Source organism: Daldinia caldariorum (genome assembly GCF_022478825.1).
Source record: "Daldinia caldariorum strain CBS 122874 unplaced genomic scaffold F4812scaffold_12, whole genome shotgun sequence".
Lineage (NCBI taxonomy): Eukaryota > Fungi > Ascomycota > Sordariomycetes > Xylariales > Hypoxylaceae > Daldinia > Daldinia caldariorum.
The window spans coordinates 240,613-255,242 of NW_025953048.1; the positions used below are offsets into that span (position 1 = coordinate 240,613).

Below are 14,630 nucleotides of genomic sequence, written 5' to 3' on the forward strand. Positions count from 1 at the left end.
ACTTTCTCCTCCCTTGTAGGCTCCGATCATAGGTAAATATCTATACTATCTAGGTAGGTACTTAGGTATGTAAGTAAGGGTGTATCTCAGTCGAATCCCTTCTTTCTTTTTCATAGACGCCTGGAACACCTTTGCTTTTTCTTTTCTTTTCTTTTTTTCTTCAAGACCTGCGATGGATTAGGTTTAGGTATGTAGTAAATAGAACCCAATTTCTTCTCAATGGCACATGCACAGCCCTTCCGAACGCCGCGCCGCGATATAATTAAACCCGCTTCAACCCGGAATTTCGAAAATAATCTCCCGCCTCCTGTATTTATTTAGGTAGCCTTTCATCTTCCATTCGTCCCTTTCTATTTCTTTGTCTTTTTTTAAAGAAAAAATAATCACATAACTGCGCAGCTCGAAGCACTCGGTACCATGGACGCGTGGCTCCATTCCAGATGCTCCTGGAAAGCCGCTACGGTCTCGAACCCCCGGCCTTGCGTATGCCGTATGCGCTCCATGTCGTTGTCGCCTTGCTCTTCGTAGTAGTACTCGTCGCAATGCGGACATAGGATCCTCGACTGCCACTCCCCTATATCCGGCGGCACGTGGTTCGCCACGGCCACCGGTGCGAATATGATCGTCTTCTGCTCGCCGTTCGAGAGCGCGATGCCGCGGGCCTGCCAATTAGCCGCGGCGGGACTGACCTCGCCCTCGCCATTGCCGTTGCCCTTGTTGCCGTTATTATTCCTCCTAGGATCGTCAAGCCTTGTCGCTCTCGTGACGGGCGCGGGGAGACTGTCGTCGTTGCGTGGGGGTGGCTGGTTTATCCGCGTGGTGGGGACCGCGCGCAGGTCCTCCCAGACGAGGAAGCCGTCGCAGAAGTCGCAGACGAACGCGACGTCCCTGTCGGCGTAGCGTTCGAAGTGGCCGGTCTGCGCGCAGGCGGCGCGCTCGTCCTCGACGCGCACGTCGCGCCCCTTCTGTACGCGGTACACCTGTAGGGCGCCGAGGCACCGCACGCTCTCCGCCGACGTCTCGATCTGCTGCGCGCTGTATATGCGTCGGGCGGCGCGGCACTGGGCCCGGTGCAGCTCGCGTCGGAGGGCCGTCGTCTCGAGGGCCCAAGACGGGTCGATGGGCCCGCCGTGGCGCACCCAGTCTCGGAACATCTGTACGTGTAGCTCGAACCGCGTGCATAGGATACGGAGGTCTTCGAGGGTCTCGTCTGTTGTGGCCGCAAAAGCAGAATTAGGCTTATTAGGTCAACTTCTCTCTCTTCCAGGGAGCGAGCTAGCGAGGGGTGATTTGTTTTGAAACAAGAGATAGGAAAATATATAGGTAACGATGTAATAGGTGACGATGTAGGTTGTTGCAAATTGAACATGTGATAGAGACGTATGAATATATGGAAAGGGGGAATACTTCATCGACATACCTATGCGGTCATTCTCGTAGTAGAACCTGCCATTGACAAGAGCAGGCAGTTCCTGGAAGTCCTTCTTGGCCTCGTCGAGGGTTTCTTCGAGCAGACGTAGCTGCTCGAACTCGTCGGAACCCCATTCCCGCTTGTCGGCGAACATCAAGATGCGCAGGCCATCGTTAAGCGAGTTCGCAATGACGGCCAGGAGCGAACCAACGGTCTCTTGGCTCATGTCCTACCTTGAATCTGTACTCTCTCCTCCCAAAAATGGCGGAGAGGGTGATACGTAGATTACCGGCTAGTCGCCTGTACTTTTTGTGCTTCCCGCTTCCCGTCGTGAACGCAATCCAATCTTCTGCAAACAAACGTAAACACACGCACGCACACGCACGCACAGCTTGCCCCCGTCCTCCTCCGTCTTCCTCTAAAAAGGTGGGTGGGATGAGAAGCTTTAAAGATAGAGGAGATGTAAGGGTGTAGGATGTAACCCAAACAAATCGAGGAACGTCCCGTGTACTTTATTTGATCCCCTTTTTCTTTCCTTTTTTTTGGCGGGACGTCGCGGAACTACCGAACCTTAAAAAAAAGAATAGGGCGATAGAACCTTTCCACCTGCGTAAGTCTGTTTTATTAGTTCAAGCTCGGGGAGACAAACTTGGGCCCGGCAACTCGCAGCCGGGTTATGGGGAGATGCAAGGGTTGGTGGAGATAAGATACCTTATGTAGGTGCTGTTATCGAGATGTTTCAAGAAGCAAGGTGTTTCGGTCGTCTACATAACGTCGCAGGCCGTGATTTAAGTAGTAGTTCGTTCTTCTATAAGGTAGGGGGAGAGCAGAATGCTAGGTGTTGTAAAGGAGGAAAACAAGGAAAACGACAGGTGCAATTGCGTTCTCGTCCTGAAATCTGTTACTTGTACAACAAAGCATGGAACAGAAGCTACCAGGCAAGGTAGGACCTACATAAATGTACAAGGTACTTACCTAGCTTGGTCACTTGGTGTCCATAGGGGCAGAGGGGCAGATTTCGCACATGGATTTAATTAATTTATATTTGGCCTAGCGTAGGACTGTTGGGTCGCGCTACCTAGGTAGGTAAGTTTAGGTAATTCCCACTAGCGAAATATTAGGCAAATATGCGTAGGGCTGATATGCCAATACCTTAGGTAGGTAGGTACCTACTGTTATGCATGTGATTGGCGACATTACATATCCCACCTGTCCATACGCATGGATATCTCCAACATACGAATTATGTGCGTAATTAAATGCTTCATACTAAATTCATAACAAGTAACTCATGCAATTATATGCAAAACAATATTATTAAGATGTGCGACACAATATAACTATTGAGTGCAATTAGAGTACCTTCTCTTCGGACAATTCCGTCTAGTGAGGTATTTCGTTTCTATATGTCTGTCTACATTAAACATTCATGGTTTCGTATCCCCAAGACGCACAGACACATGTTATTTTCAGCAAATAGCATCCTTTTTTTCTACTTCCTCTTCTTCGCTGAACCCTTATCCGCACCGCTGGCCTTTGCGGTGGCTTCCACTTTCTCGGCAACAGCTTCGGCGTTGGGTAACGACTTAGGCTCGGCATTAGGCTCCTCGGGCTCTTCGTCGCCGCCTTGGCCGAACTCGTTAACTCTGCTATAGTCAATTCTGTACGCCCAGCGTTGGTATAGGTAGATGAAGAAGATGATATCGTCTCGGAACGTGGCAAGTCGGTACAAGAACGGCATCTTGATGGTAAAGGCAAAAAGATCGTCGATAAAGGTATTCAAGAACTTGTAAAGCATTGCTTTTCCGGGCATGTGTGCAACGCTCTTAAGTCGGTAGTTGATATAAAGCGAGGGTACCATCATCAAGAAACCATACGCGTACACGGATCCTACCAAGGTCGTGAGGATGTACGAGTACCACGATTTGTGAGATTCGTACACCAGAGACCAGATGGCATAGCCTATGAGTAAAGGAACCGCGGCGATGTACATGTACTTGAACGCGATTTCATCGTACTCCTTCGTCTTTTCTTCCGTCTCACTAAGCTTATACTTATCTTCAAACGCGATCCGATACGGTATTAAGGATCCCGGGGGAGCTGGTCGGATTCTTACATGCACAACCGTAGTGATCTTCCAGAACTCGATGAAGATACCAATACCTTGGGTAGCGAGAATCATCCAACTGGTATTTTGGGAGTTGTCGATTAGGTATAGGAAGATAACAGTTTGCATAAAGACGTTAGCCAGGATAGAGCGAACCGAGATACCGACGTTGTCCTTCTTCTTGCGGTAATGGGCGATATCGGATCCGAACGCGAGCATCTCAAGGAAGAGATGGGCAATGCTCACCACTGCCGTCACGCCGATGAGATAGGGGTTCGTGTCCAAGAACATCTCCTTGATCATTTCAATCTCGCTACCGTCACCGCCACCTGGCATAGGAGCATCATACGCAGCTTGCAATTGCTGCTGCTTGGAATTGAAATCCATCGTGGCCATGAGGTTGAAATATAAGCCTTTTAAGTTACCTAGGTCGAGGCGTATGGGTAGGGCTTTGACCGTTTCATTAAGAAGCGTCATATGACTCTTGAGTTGCCAGAATGTATTAACGTATAAAATAGGGTCTGCAATATATGTTAGCATTCAATTGTTCACCTAAACCAACCCACATCAGAGAGAGCGAACATACAATACCACGAGTTCTGTCCGGACCCATCACGAGCACCTGTAGCCTATAAGATATTAGCATCACCATAACTGGTTGGGTTGAACAAAGGTAGCAACTCACCTCTAGTTGAACGAATTGTCTGACAGCCGGTTGCAATTGGGGATACGACAAGACACCCATACCAGAAATAAATGATAGACTGGTGTTGGGATGATAGTAATTTGCGATGATGGGTCCAGCAACTTGCTGTTCGGGTTCCTCTTCTGCTTCTGATTCAGGCCGTCCCTCTAGCAAGTTACGGGTTTTTGCTTCCTTCTTCTTTGGAATATATTGCGTCATGGGGTACACGAAATGGAAGGCCTTAGCGGGATCGAATCCCGGCTCGTGAGGGTCGAGATTAGCTCCCGTCAGTCCAACATAGAAGTGTCCCCAAAGAGTCCCATTCTTCTGAACAGCCGAGGGTACATTGAAGGTACCTTCGGCGACGCGAGTGTCACTCGAGTTGCTTAGCTTAAACTTCTTCTCGCTAAGTACCACATACTCCTCCGGCACATCAGAGATCTTGGTTGGCTTAAAGGATGGCGAAAGCGTAACGATGATATCGACAGCACTATCATCAGGCCAGATGGGTGCAAGCCGATGCGGAATAGAGCTCCACACGGCGCCTTCATCGAGAGTCTGCGGACGAAGCTGGTAGGGGGGTATCTCGCCATTATTCGCAGGAACCTGGACAGTATTGCCAGATGCGTCGTTAACGGTGGCCGTTTGAGTCTTGTTACTGCCACCTGTCAACTGCTTCATCAACAATTGCATACCAATCCATATAGCTAAACCCTGGACGATTTTTCCAACTATCGACTAGCGATGGCGATGTTAGCTTCAGCTCCAAGTTTCTATTAAAAGAAATATTGTGACGCGATAACTTACGCCTTGCTGCTCTTGCCGAGCATCCCCGGCGGGAGCGGCGTTTACCTCAGGCATCTTTCGTGGCAATGATGCCCAAGTAGTGATACCAAATTGAAGATTGCGCGTTACTAGGCTTTCAATATGGATGCGACCTCAATCGATAACTCGGTTGGGGTTAATGATGAATTAGGCAGAGGTTGATGTGCCTCTGTAGAACGTTGTCAGAAGAAGAAGAAAAAAAGCAGAAAGATGTATTGTACATGCAACTGATAAGAAGTTGTGTATGTGGTTGGAGGTATCGCAATCCTAGTCGATTAAGTTCTAGCCAGCTTTGGTTGGCCCTAGACCCCTCCGACAAGCGGTAAGATCGGCGAATCACAAGCTGATGATGGTGCACGACATAGTAGGCCTGTACCTAGAAAAACCAGCCAGACAGCAGGAACAGCAGGACCCCTTAAGACTTCTACTAAGGTACAATAGGTACTATCCGGAATGCATTGCCCAGGCACTCTGACTTGTCAAGTGCGACATTGCCTTACTTCGCAGCTACGTAAGCCATTTTCACGTCAGCTGGCAGAGAAGTGACCAATTACATATTATCTTCTTGCCCAAAGCGATTTGATGCACTGCAATGACTCGACGCTTGGGGTGTAGTGCATTTGTGCAACACCCAAAGCAATCCAAGACATGCCTAAGACCTATTTTTTTAATAATTTTTTTATCATTCATCCATTCATTCACTCATTCACATCATATCTATACCTAATACATATAATGTAGCAACACAACTGGTCCATTTTATATCTGGCCCCTCTAGCAAATGAAGAGCAAGCTATTATACATATTGTATTATATTGTATTGTACAAATTGTGCAATACCTTACCTGCAGCCTGCAACCTGCAGCCTAACCTACAACCTAACCTACAGCTCGATCCAATGCTGGCAGGTTAGCTGGCAACGCTGCCATACCACCAAAATCATTATGGTCAACTAAGCTACGTCATTGGTGAGATGGACCTTACCTACCTACCTACCAGGTAGTGACTCGGGTCTAGCAAGAAGAGAAAAAACAATAATCGGTAGCTGTACCTAGGATGGGGGTTCAACACCTCAAGGCCTGAGTCCCACCTTGACTTTGATTCAGATGTCGTTTCCCGCCACACACAAACACTTCCATCTTTCATTGCGCTTCTATATACTTCGCTATCATACATGTATGTTTGCGAGGTTTGATTTGTGCTAGTGACTCGACGGACCTTACATTCCTCCCGAAACAACACTTCGCTTCTTCGTACCCAGCTTTCTCCACCCGGTTTCTTTCCCCTTATCATAAAATCTTTGCCTTCGCCCATCTTTCTTCATAGTCCGAGTTTGTTCCGCCTTATGCCCAACTTTTCCATTTTCTTCTCCTCTTGGTAGCTTACCTTGGATACTTCTTTTTATAAAAAAACACAAAAGAAGATACCTACTAGTGTCGACCCTTTTTTTTTGAACACTTTTATTATATTCCAGCATCTTCAACCACCCATCTCGATAACCCCCCCGCCCTCGCTAGACATTTTTGGGGCTTTTGTAATACGATGACGTCCGGTCCGAATTCCAACGCCACCCCCCGGCCGGCTAAGGTCTGCGTCTATTGCGGCTCATCGCCCGGAAATAGCCCGGTCTATATTAAAGCAGCCCAAGAACTAGGCAGGTTAATGGCAGAGAACAATATCTCTTTAGGTACGTCTTTTTATTACCCTCCACCCTTTCTTTCTAATCATGTTAGTTATGGGGACTTTTGTGATTTGATCATAGCTAATTTCCTCTCTCTCTCTAGTATACGGAGGTGGTACAGTAGGCTTGATGGGAGAAGTAGCCAAGGCGATAGTGTCCATATCAGGCCCCGATGCTGTCCACGGTATCATCCCAGAAGCGTTAGTTAAGTGGGAGCGAGACGCGACGTATTCGACAACTACGGATGCCAACGGCTACCATGTTCCGGAGGAGCAAATTTACGGCCGAACGACCGTTGTTAAAGACATGCATACACGAAAGCAGATGATGGCGAGAGAAGTAATCGAAGGGGGGCCAGGAAGCGGCTTTATCGCGCTCCCCGGCGGTTATGGTACAATGGAAGAGCTGCTCGAGACAGCGACATGGAACCAGCTCGGTATCCATGACAAGGGTGTCTGCTTACTGAATATTAACGGATTCTACGACGGCCTGATGCAATGGATCAAGACAGCCGTCGGTGAGGGTTTCGTTAAGGGAGGCAATGCCAATATTTTGGTTACTGCAAACGACGCGGAGAGTGCGCTCAAGGCCTTACGGGAATACAAGATCTCGGACGCGCGGTATGGCTTAGATTGGGGTAGCGAATAAAGGGGGGACCATTGCATTAGAAGCATTGCGAGAGAGCCGTATATTGATATCTAGCACAGAATTTACCGGCATTTATTAAGATAACGCCACCTCCTCCGCGCAATGCGAAACTGGTGTATCCGATCTGTGCGACCTTGGACAAGATTCGAGATGGCAAGCTGCTCGGCTTCCCATGTCGGATCTACGAATGTAGAAAAAAGTATCATACCAGGTACCTAACCTAATGCATAATATACATACTACACGTCTTAAGGTATTTTTATCCGTACCTATTCATGGAATTTGAAATACGTGCGTTGCTTTCAGTTCACTTTCCTGCTTGAGGACTTACAAGGTACATGGCAATATCTTAATATATCGGGCTATGGCGTAACGATTGGTTCCGGATTGAGCTCCGAAAACGCTGCACAAAATAAAATCAATTATACCCGTCCATCAATGGGTAAACTTTACTTGTGATTTGAGCTTTTGAACTTTAAACGATATTCAACATAGCAATGAAGGGGAACTGAGGCGATTCCAGAGGTTCGGTTTAAGCCGCTTCTCCTCGGTATACTACCTTGGGTACCTCCTAACGTACTTTTTGAGGCTAAGGGAGTACCTAGGTACCTAGGTAGGTACATGTAGGTACTCAAAAATAGTCCACTAGGTTGGTTCTGTCAGCTGCAAACATACGCCATGCCATATCCATTACCTTCCTTGCCTCAAAATCCTTTAATAATAAGAAAATTTCTTCCAAGTCAGGCTTACTTATTTTTATTAGCTTATTACTACCTCAACTACCTAAGGTATATTATAAGTATACATTATTCACTACCTGTTAGTTAAATACTTGTTAACCATTCTTGGCAAGTGAGATAAATAGCTCTACCAACCTGCGCTTATATATGTTAGGTAGGTACCTACCTACCTAACCTTTTGCACGCACCTCTCACCCATACATGAAATATAAATCGTAGAGCGTAACCTTCCTATCATGTACCACCGAGTCGAGGTTGGCGTATTCTCGCAGACATCAATATCAATATGAGCAAACCCAAGATCCTCTTCATCGACGCTTATGATTCTTTTAGTAACAATATCGTGTCTCTCCTGACAACGACGTTACAAGCTGATGTTGACATCTTACCCATTGATCCCCCTGAACTTCAACCGCATGCGCCGAACTTTGTGAGGGAGTTGACCAATCTGCTGCGGCGGTATGATGCTGTCGTCTGCGGTCCGGGGCCCGGGTCGCCCGACTTGCCACACGATGTGGGGCTGATGAGATACATATGGGACCTCGAACCAGCGCACCTGGTCCCAGTCCTCGGGATATGCTTGGGGTTTCAAAGCCTAGTTGTCAGCTGTGGCGGCATCGTGAAGAAGCTTAAGACCGGTCTTCATGGCATGATTCGGGAGATCGACCATGATGCTGAAAACCCCAGCTTGGACGAAGGGAATATCTTTTACAGCGTTCCAACCTTTAAGGCCACGCTATACCACAGCCTTTACGCAGATATTGGACAGGAATCGATATCTGCCAACGATTGGACGGAATCCAAATGGTGTTCACCGGCGCATTTGCCGGCCATCGTTCCCCTGGCTTGGGTATATGAAAATCGAGGTGACTATGTAGAACGAATCCTCATGGGTATGAAGCACAAAACGAGGCCGTTTTGGGCCTTGCAATACCACCCCGAGTCAATATGTACAGAGCCGACAGGTCATCAAGTTATCAAGAACTGGTTTAGCGAGGCCATAAGATGGAATCGTGAAAACGGCCGCATACCGGATTCTACTCCTGTTTCACTCGGCTCTATCAGTAGACTACCGAAATCTAGCACACACGGCGCTAAGGACGGTTCGGATTACAATGGACACGGTACGAATAACCACGTCCTATGGGTGGATGGCAACAGTGAGCTGGCTTCCTTCGGATTGAATCACCATTATAGTTCAAGAACTATAAAACTCCCAATTCATATCGAGGCCCCTGACATAGTTGAGATATTACAAGGCAACAGACGGGACTTCATCATCCTTGACTCTGCAAGCGCCAAAGCAAGTAGGATCGGAGCCGATGTGCGAGGGCGTTACAGTATCATCGCCCTAGATGTTGATGAGATGTTGAAATTGGATTACAGAACAGGAGACAAGCATGCTACAGCCCGATGCTCACATCCTCAACACCCTTCCTCACGAGAAGTTTCCGAGACGATTCATCTCAGCTCCGGACAAACTATATGGCAGCTATTGGCCGAATTCTGGACTAAGCGCAGAGTGGCATCTGACGATAACTCGGCGCCTTTCCTAGGGGGCTTTATGGGCTATACCACTTATGAGCTTGGACTGGAAGGTATTGATGTTACGACTCACGAAGAGAGACGCCACAATAGACCAGACCTTTGCTTTGCTTGGGTAACCAAAAGTATTGTAATAGATCATACGAAGGGGACTTTGCGCATTCAACAATTATCGCCGAGGGAGTCCGACGGAAATGACTGGGCAGATTCTATCATTGAAAAGCTCTCGGCCTCAACTATCTGGTCGGATGGGCTTCGCGCGGACTTCAACAAGCGCACACAGCTAAACCAGCTTACGCCACCGTCAACACCGGATTCCATATTCGCGAAGGCACAGATACAAGTGCCGGATGCTGATGAATATGAGTCAAAGGTCCGGCAATGCCAGGATTTTATCGCTTCGGGAGATTCATATGAATTATGCTTGACTGACCAAACACTTATCACGCGGCCGAAAATCTCGTCAGCGACAGAGGCTTGTCACCTAATGCCTCTTGAGCCTGGCAAACCACTCCAGACCTCGTGGCAGCTATACCGCTCTCTGCGGTCGCGGCAACCCGCACCCTTCGGTTCTTACATCCGACTCGGCGGCGCCACGCTAATCAGCAGCTCGCCGGAACGGTTCCTCGAGTTCGGTACCAACGGCCTGTGCTCGATGCGCCCGATGAAAGGCACGGTGCGCAAGTCGAGCGCCGTATCCACCCTCGCGCAGGCCGAGGCTATCCTCCACGTACCCAAGGAAGAAGCCGAGAACCTCATGATCGTCGACCTCGTCAGGCACGACCTGCACGGCGTATGCGGTGCCGGGCGCGTCGCCGTCCCCAAGCTCAACGTCGTCGAGGAGTACGCCAGCGTGTTCCAGATGATCAGTGTCGTCGAGGGCAGACTACCAGTACCGTACACCGCTAATACCGACGACGGCAACAACAACAACAATAACAACGGGACGCCGAAGAAGACTGGTCTGGACGTCTTGGCGGCTAGCTTGCCGCCCGGGAGCATGACGGGCGCCCCCAAGAAGCGCAGCTGCGAGATCCTGCAGGAGATCGAGGGCCGCCGCGAGCGCAGCTTGTACTCGGGCGTCGTGGGGTACATGGACGCCGCGGGCCGCGGGGACTGGAGCGTCACGATCCGGAGCTTGTTCCGCTGGGACGACGAGACGCGGACGGCGGGGGGTGCGAGCGGCGGCCAGGAGCTCGAGCTCGAGGTCTGGCATATCGGCGCCGGCGGCGCGGTGACTGCTCTGAGCACGGCCGAGGGAGAGCGCGACGAGATGTTTACCAAGCTGAAGGGGCCGTTAGGGGTTTTCGACGACGAGGCGTGATAGGCATGGGGAGGGTGCAGTTTAGGGTACCGTACGTACGGCTTGGATTATTAGGCGTATATACGGATATCGATGGTTATAGGTACCTACCTAGGTAAGAAAGAGAGACATGGAGGCAGGGAGAGAGAGAGAGAGACCCCTTCGTGGGCTACCGTATATGACTCAACGATGCATTCAAGGAACGAGAAAAAAGGATACAGGACGGGGTAGAGATATATCGCGACTCATTCATCATAGAGTTCGCCTTGGGTATAGTATAAATGGGATGGGATAGCATAGCATATATCACATATAGCAGAAACATATATAAAAAAAAAAGTCAACTAGAACCATTATACCGGTTTGAAAGGCTTATGCTTTTGCTTTAAAGATTGGTTAGTGTCTCATCGTTCATCTCAGTTGTCATTGATATCTCATCTAGGCGTTACAGAGAGGTAGGTAGGTATCTATCCCCTGCCGCCTCCTTTCCCCTTCCCCGGCGTAAATCTATATACTCCGAGCGTCTATCGCATCGCATTGTATGAGGTATTTTATTCAAGTATACGCACAAGTCGCAACGCGAAAAGGAGCGGTTTGTAAGTACATGCCTACCTAACCTAAGGTACCTATCTAGGCTTAACCTTGGGTACCTAAGCCCTACAACTCATCCTTCTCTCTCTGCGCGTCGCTTCCACCCGCACCCGCACCCGTACCCGCACTCGTATTAGACCAAGAGCTCAAGTCATCCAGCGCCATGATCTTGACGACGAGACTAGTCCAGCCCGTGAAGTGCTGCGTGCGCTGGCCCTTGCCCGTCTCGGGGTTGTACTGCTCCCAGGCGAAGCCCGTCTCCTCCCAGCTCTTGTACACGGTCTCGACGACGTTCTCGCGCAGCTTGGCGTACAGGGTCTTCGCTTGCGCGGCGAAGGGGCCGTCTTGGGTCGCGTAGTTCTGGCAGATGATATATTAGTATATATATATTAGGCATATATATTAAGTTCAAGAAGGAGAAAGGGGAAAGAAGGGGAGAAAAGAAGACAAGATGAGAAGGTGAAAGTAGGTAGTCAGTAAATTCAAAACTTACCCGTAGCTGCACGATGGCCAGGTAATTAATATTAATCCACACGGGGCTGCGCCAGTAATTCTCGTCGGTGCCGTAGAACTCGGACTTCTTGCTCAGGCTCCTGATGCCGTGGGGGCTGAACAGCTCGTCCTCGTCGCCCAGGAGGTCGAGGAGGCTGCCGAGCTTGGGGTCGTCGGGTTGCAGGAGGCCGAGCAGGAAGGGGAACAGGGAGACGTAGCCCTTGTGGCAGACCAAGGTGTGCTCCTCGAACTCGTCGATGGTCGCGTCGCAGAAGCACCCCGCGGCGTCGGACCAGTGCAGGTCCACCAGGTTGTGCGATATCCCGTCGGACACCCGGTGGTACTCCTCCACGTCCTCGGGCAGACCCACGAAGTCGGCGATCTTGGCGAGCACCCGCGCCGTCATACCCATCCACGACATCAGGTCCACGTGCAGCTCGCCCGGGTGCGGGGGTTGAGGCCGGGGGTAGTCGTCTAATCCGCTGGTGAGGATATGCTGAATCGACCGTCCGCGCCAACGGTAGGCCTCTTTCCTAGAGTAGGCCTGTCGATCGTATGACTTGATATCGCCGAACTGGGTCTTCTTGAACCACAGGAACTGGCGTCGCAGAAGGGGGTACAGATTGCGAAGATATTCGATGCCCAAAGAAGGATTGTCGACGTGAGCGCTCTCTAGAACGGCGTCTGGCTCGAGGTGTTCTCTCTCGCCCACGCTCTGGCTACCGTTTGTCTTTTGCAGCCTTTCGGTGAAAGCTTCGAGGACGAGGTATAGAGTTGGCGGGTTGGCGTAGTGCGGGTATTGAACTTGAAACTCGGGAGGCACCTTGCTTCGGGCTTCGTCGCCGAGGATCTGCTCTCGCGCGATCCAGCCGTCCTCATCCATCAGGTTGTACCAGCTCCTCACAATTTCAAGGGTAAGATCAATATCCCAATCCGCGATGGGAATGAGGTGAAAGCCCTCGTCCCACAGGAACCCGCGAGGGAAAAATGGCCTAGATGGGATACTAGAGAACAGCTCGTACGGTCCCTCGAGCTGCTCCTGTTTACGGGCACGGGCTTCTGCGGTCTCTTCCCAGAACCCTTCATTTTCTTCGTCATACTCAGGGGCATACGATCGGTCAACGACATGTTTCCCGTAGAAGTATCCTATTCCACCAGCAAGGTTGGATAGCATACTCCGTCCAAACCTACGGTACTTGTCGGCATTGAAAGGAGCCTGAGGCGCGAATATTTCGCCAAAACGCTCATTGAAAGATTCCGTAGTCGACTTAATTTCCCGAGTAAGATCCTCACTCGTGACATCCTTACCAGCAGAACCGCTCGAGAATAGGATGTCAAACTCGAAGGGCCCTTCGAATACCTTTTGGACGAGGTGGAAGTTCCCAGTATTGGGCTTATTGGGGAGCTGGTATACCTGCCAGGGCGGCGGCGCATTCTCAGCTCCGAATTCCTGGATGATCTCGTCCACACCCGCCTTGAGCTGCTGGAACAGGATCTGCTTAGCCTGCCACAGATGCTCCTCGGGCACAGTTAACGACTGCACCACAGTTTTGGTCAAGTCCCTCTTGCTAGATATAGCATGGTCGCTCTTGGGATGATCACCCGTGCCCTTAGTCACGACTAGCTTATAGTCACCCAGAACCGCGGACTTGCCAGCAAAAGCTACGTCGCCATCGAATCCAAGCTCGTCGCCTTCGCTGTTGATATCGAGCAGTTCCCCGAGAGCCTCGGAAGCAAGGTAGAATAAGACGGTGGTTTGCAGGTTAGAGGGTGCATCATCTCGGGGCTCGCCCTTGATTCGAGCCGCCCAGCTGCCACCATGAGTACCAATGGGGATCTTGACAAACTCGGTGGTAATGTCAATGTTATTCCCAGCATCGTGGATATGCTGCACACCGCCTCTCCGAGTATCATACTCGTCCCACCCGTAACCGGCCATCCCCTCATGTTGCTCACAGGTGTAGCGGAAGCCTAAGAGCACCGGGGGTTAATGATCAACTCCGTCCGTGGGATAAATGATAATGATAATGATAATGATAATGAAAAGCTTACTTACTATTTTGGACCTCGACATAGTTATCGACTTTTGCCCACAAGAGCCCGGTGGCTAAACTCTTGGGTATCCTAGGACGAACTCCGAAATATAGGTTCGGACGATAAGGGCCCCATAGGAGGCTCTCGTTGTTCATGCGGCCAATTTCGGCATTGAGAATCGATTCGCCATCCGGCTCGCAAACGGCCAACGGAGCGAGTAACGGCACTGCCAGAAATGACAGCACAGCTGTCAATCGATTTGAGAACGTCATGACGGCATCGAAAAAATAAAAACGGCGAGAGTCTCTCTCTCTCTCTTCCCTTCTTCTCCTTCCTTTTTTTTCAGGGGGGGATATTAAAAGAAGAAGCAATGGCGAGGTGCCGGTCTACTAGAGCTATCCGATTTAGCGGGCCGGGCTTTAGGGAAGCTTCGAAAAGTGAACACGGTTTTTGGAATTTTTAGCGCAGGAACATTGAAGCTTTCGAACAAGTTGATTTGACGTCAGGGCTGCAGGGTCCACCCCGGTCTTCTTTAACTGTCAGCAGCTGAGCGGTCAGGTACAGCAGT

The 14,630-nt window shown here is 50.0% G+C and overlaps 5 protein-coding genes across 5 annotated transcripts; 2 read left to right on the forward strand and 3 right to left on the reverse strand.

The window, feature by feature from the left end:
* On the reverse strand, nt 1–1,891 carry F4812DRAFT_76414 (uncharacterized protein). Its single transcript, XM_047939400.1, has 2 exons — nt 1,421–1,891; nt 1–1,210 (listed from the first exon to the last, which is right to left on the reverse strand). Exons 1-2 carry the CDS (start codon nt 1,635–1,637, stop codon nt 384–386), a joined length of 1,044 nt encoding a protein of 347 aa, XP_047788668.1. The 5' UTR covers nt 1,638–1,891; the 3' UTR covers nt 1–383.
* A 782-nt stretch (nt 1,892–2,673) lies between these two features.
* Nucleotides 2,674–5,701, reverse strand: F4812DRAFT_433775 (cleft lip and palate transmembrane 1). Its single transcript, XM_047934669.1, has 4 exons — nt 5,011–5,701; nt 4,204–4,941; nt 4,105–4,147; nt 2,674–4,039 (listed from the first exon to the last, which is right to left on the reverse strand). Exons 1-4 carry the CDS (start codon nt 5,062–5,064, stop codon nt 2,904–2,906), a joined length of 1,971 nt encoding a protein of 656 aa, XP_047788669.1. The 5' UTR covers nt 5,065–5,701; the 3' UTR covers nt 2,674–2,903.
* Nucleotides 5,702–6,456: 755 nt separating this feature from the next.
* On the forward strand, nt 6,457–7,841 carry F4812DRAFT_76463 (uncharacterized protein). The gene is made up of 2 exons (XM_047939401.1): nt 6,457–6,715; nt 6,813–7,841. The coding sequence occupies exons 1-2, from the start codon at nt 6,571–6,573 to the stop codon at nt 7,355–7,357; spliced, it is 690 nt and encodes a 229-aa protein (XP_047788670.1). The 5' UTR covers nt 6,457–6,570; the 3' UTR covers nt 7,358–7,841.
* A 186-nt stretch (nt 7,842–8,027) lies between these two features.
* On the forward strand, nt 8,028–11,335 carry F4812DRAFT_433778 (para-aminobenzoate synthase). Its single transcript, XM_047934670.1, has one exon. The coding sequence runs from the start codon at nt 8,384–8,386 to the stop codon at nt 10,964–10,966; it is 2,583 nt and encodes an 860-aa protein (XP_047788671.1). The 5' UTR covers nt 8,028–8,383; the 3' UTR covers nt 10,967–11,335.
* On the reverse strand, nt 11,313–14,541 carry F4812DRAFT_76498 (glycoside hydrolase family 63 protein). Its single transcript, XM_047939402.1, has 3 exons — nt 14,085–14,541; nt 12,030–13,999; nt 11,313–11,896 (listed from the first exon to the last, which is right to left on the reverse strand). The coding sequence occupies exons 1-3, from the start codon at nt 14,332–14,334 to the stop codon at nt 11,603–11,605; spliced, it is 2,514 nt and encodes an 837-aa protein (XP_047788672.1). The 5' UTR covers nt 14,335–14,541; the 3' UTR covers nt 11,313–11,602.
* Between the last annotated feature and the right edge of the window lie 89 nt (nt 14,542–14,630).

Excerpts from the sequence above, each read along its gene's own strand:
- F4812DRAFT_76414 (XM_047939400.1), bottom strand. The coding sequence starts at position 1,637 with ATGAGCCAAGAGACCGTTGGTTCGCTCCTGGCCGTCATTGCGAACTCG. Across the intron at positions 1,211-1,420 it reads CTACGAGAATGACCGCATAG|ACGAGACCCTCGAAGACCTC; the intron begins GTATGTCGATGA and ends CGGCCACAACAG.
- F4812DRAFT_433775 (XM_047934669.1), bottom strand. The coding sequence starts at position 5,064 with ATGCCTGAGGTAAACGCCGCTCCCGCCGGGGATGCTCGGCAAGAGCAG. Across the intron at positions 4,148-4,203 it reads GACAATTCGTTCAACTAGAG|GCTACAGGTGCTCGTGATGG; the intron begins GTGAGTTGCTAC and ends AATATCTTATAG. Across the intron at positions 4,040-4,104 it reads CGGACAGAACTCGTGGTATT|ACCCTATTTTATACGTTAAT; the intron begins GTATGTTCGCTC and ends CATATATTGCAG.
- F4812DRAFT_76463 (XM_047939401.1), top strand. The coding sequence starts at position 6,571 with ATGACGTCCGGTCCGAATTCCAACGCCACCCCCCGGCCGGCTAAGGTC. Across the intron at positions 6,716-6,812 it reads AGAGAACAATATCTCTTTAG|TATACGGAGGTGGTACAGTA; the intron begins GTACGTCTTTTT and ends CTCTCTCTCTAG.
- F4812DRAFT_433778 (XM_047934670.1), top strand. The coding sequence starts at position 8,384 with ATGAGCAAACCCAAGATCCTCTTCATCGACGCTTATGATTCTTTTAGT.
- F4812DRAFT_76498 (XM_047939402.1), bottom strand. The coding sequence starts at position 14,334 with ATGACGTTCTCAAATCGATTGACAGCTGTGCTGTCATTTCTGGCAGTG. Across the intron at positions 14,000-14,084 it reads CTATGTCGAGGTCCAAAATA|GCTTCCGCTACACCTGTGAG; the intron begins GTAAGTAAGCTT and ends CGGTGCTCTTAG. Across the intron at positions 11,897-12,029 it reads TGGCCATCGTGCAGCTACGG|AACTACGCGACCCAAGACGG; the intron begins GTAAGTTTTGAA and ends ATCATCTGCCAG.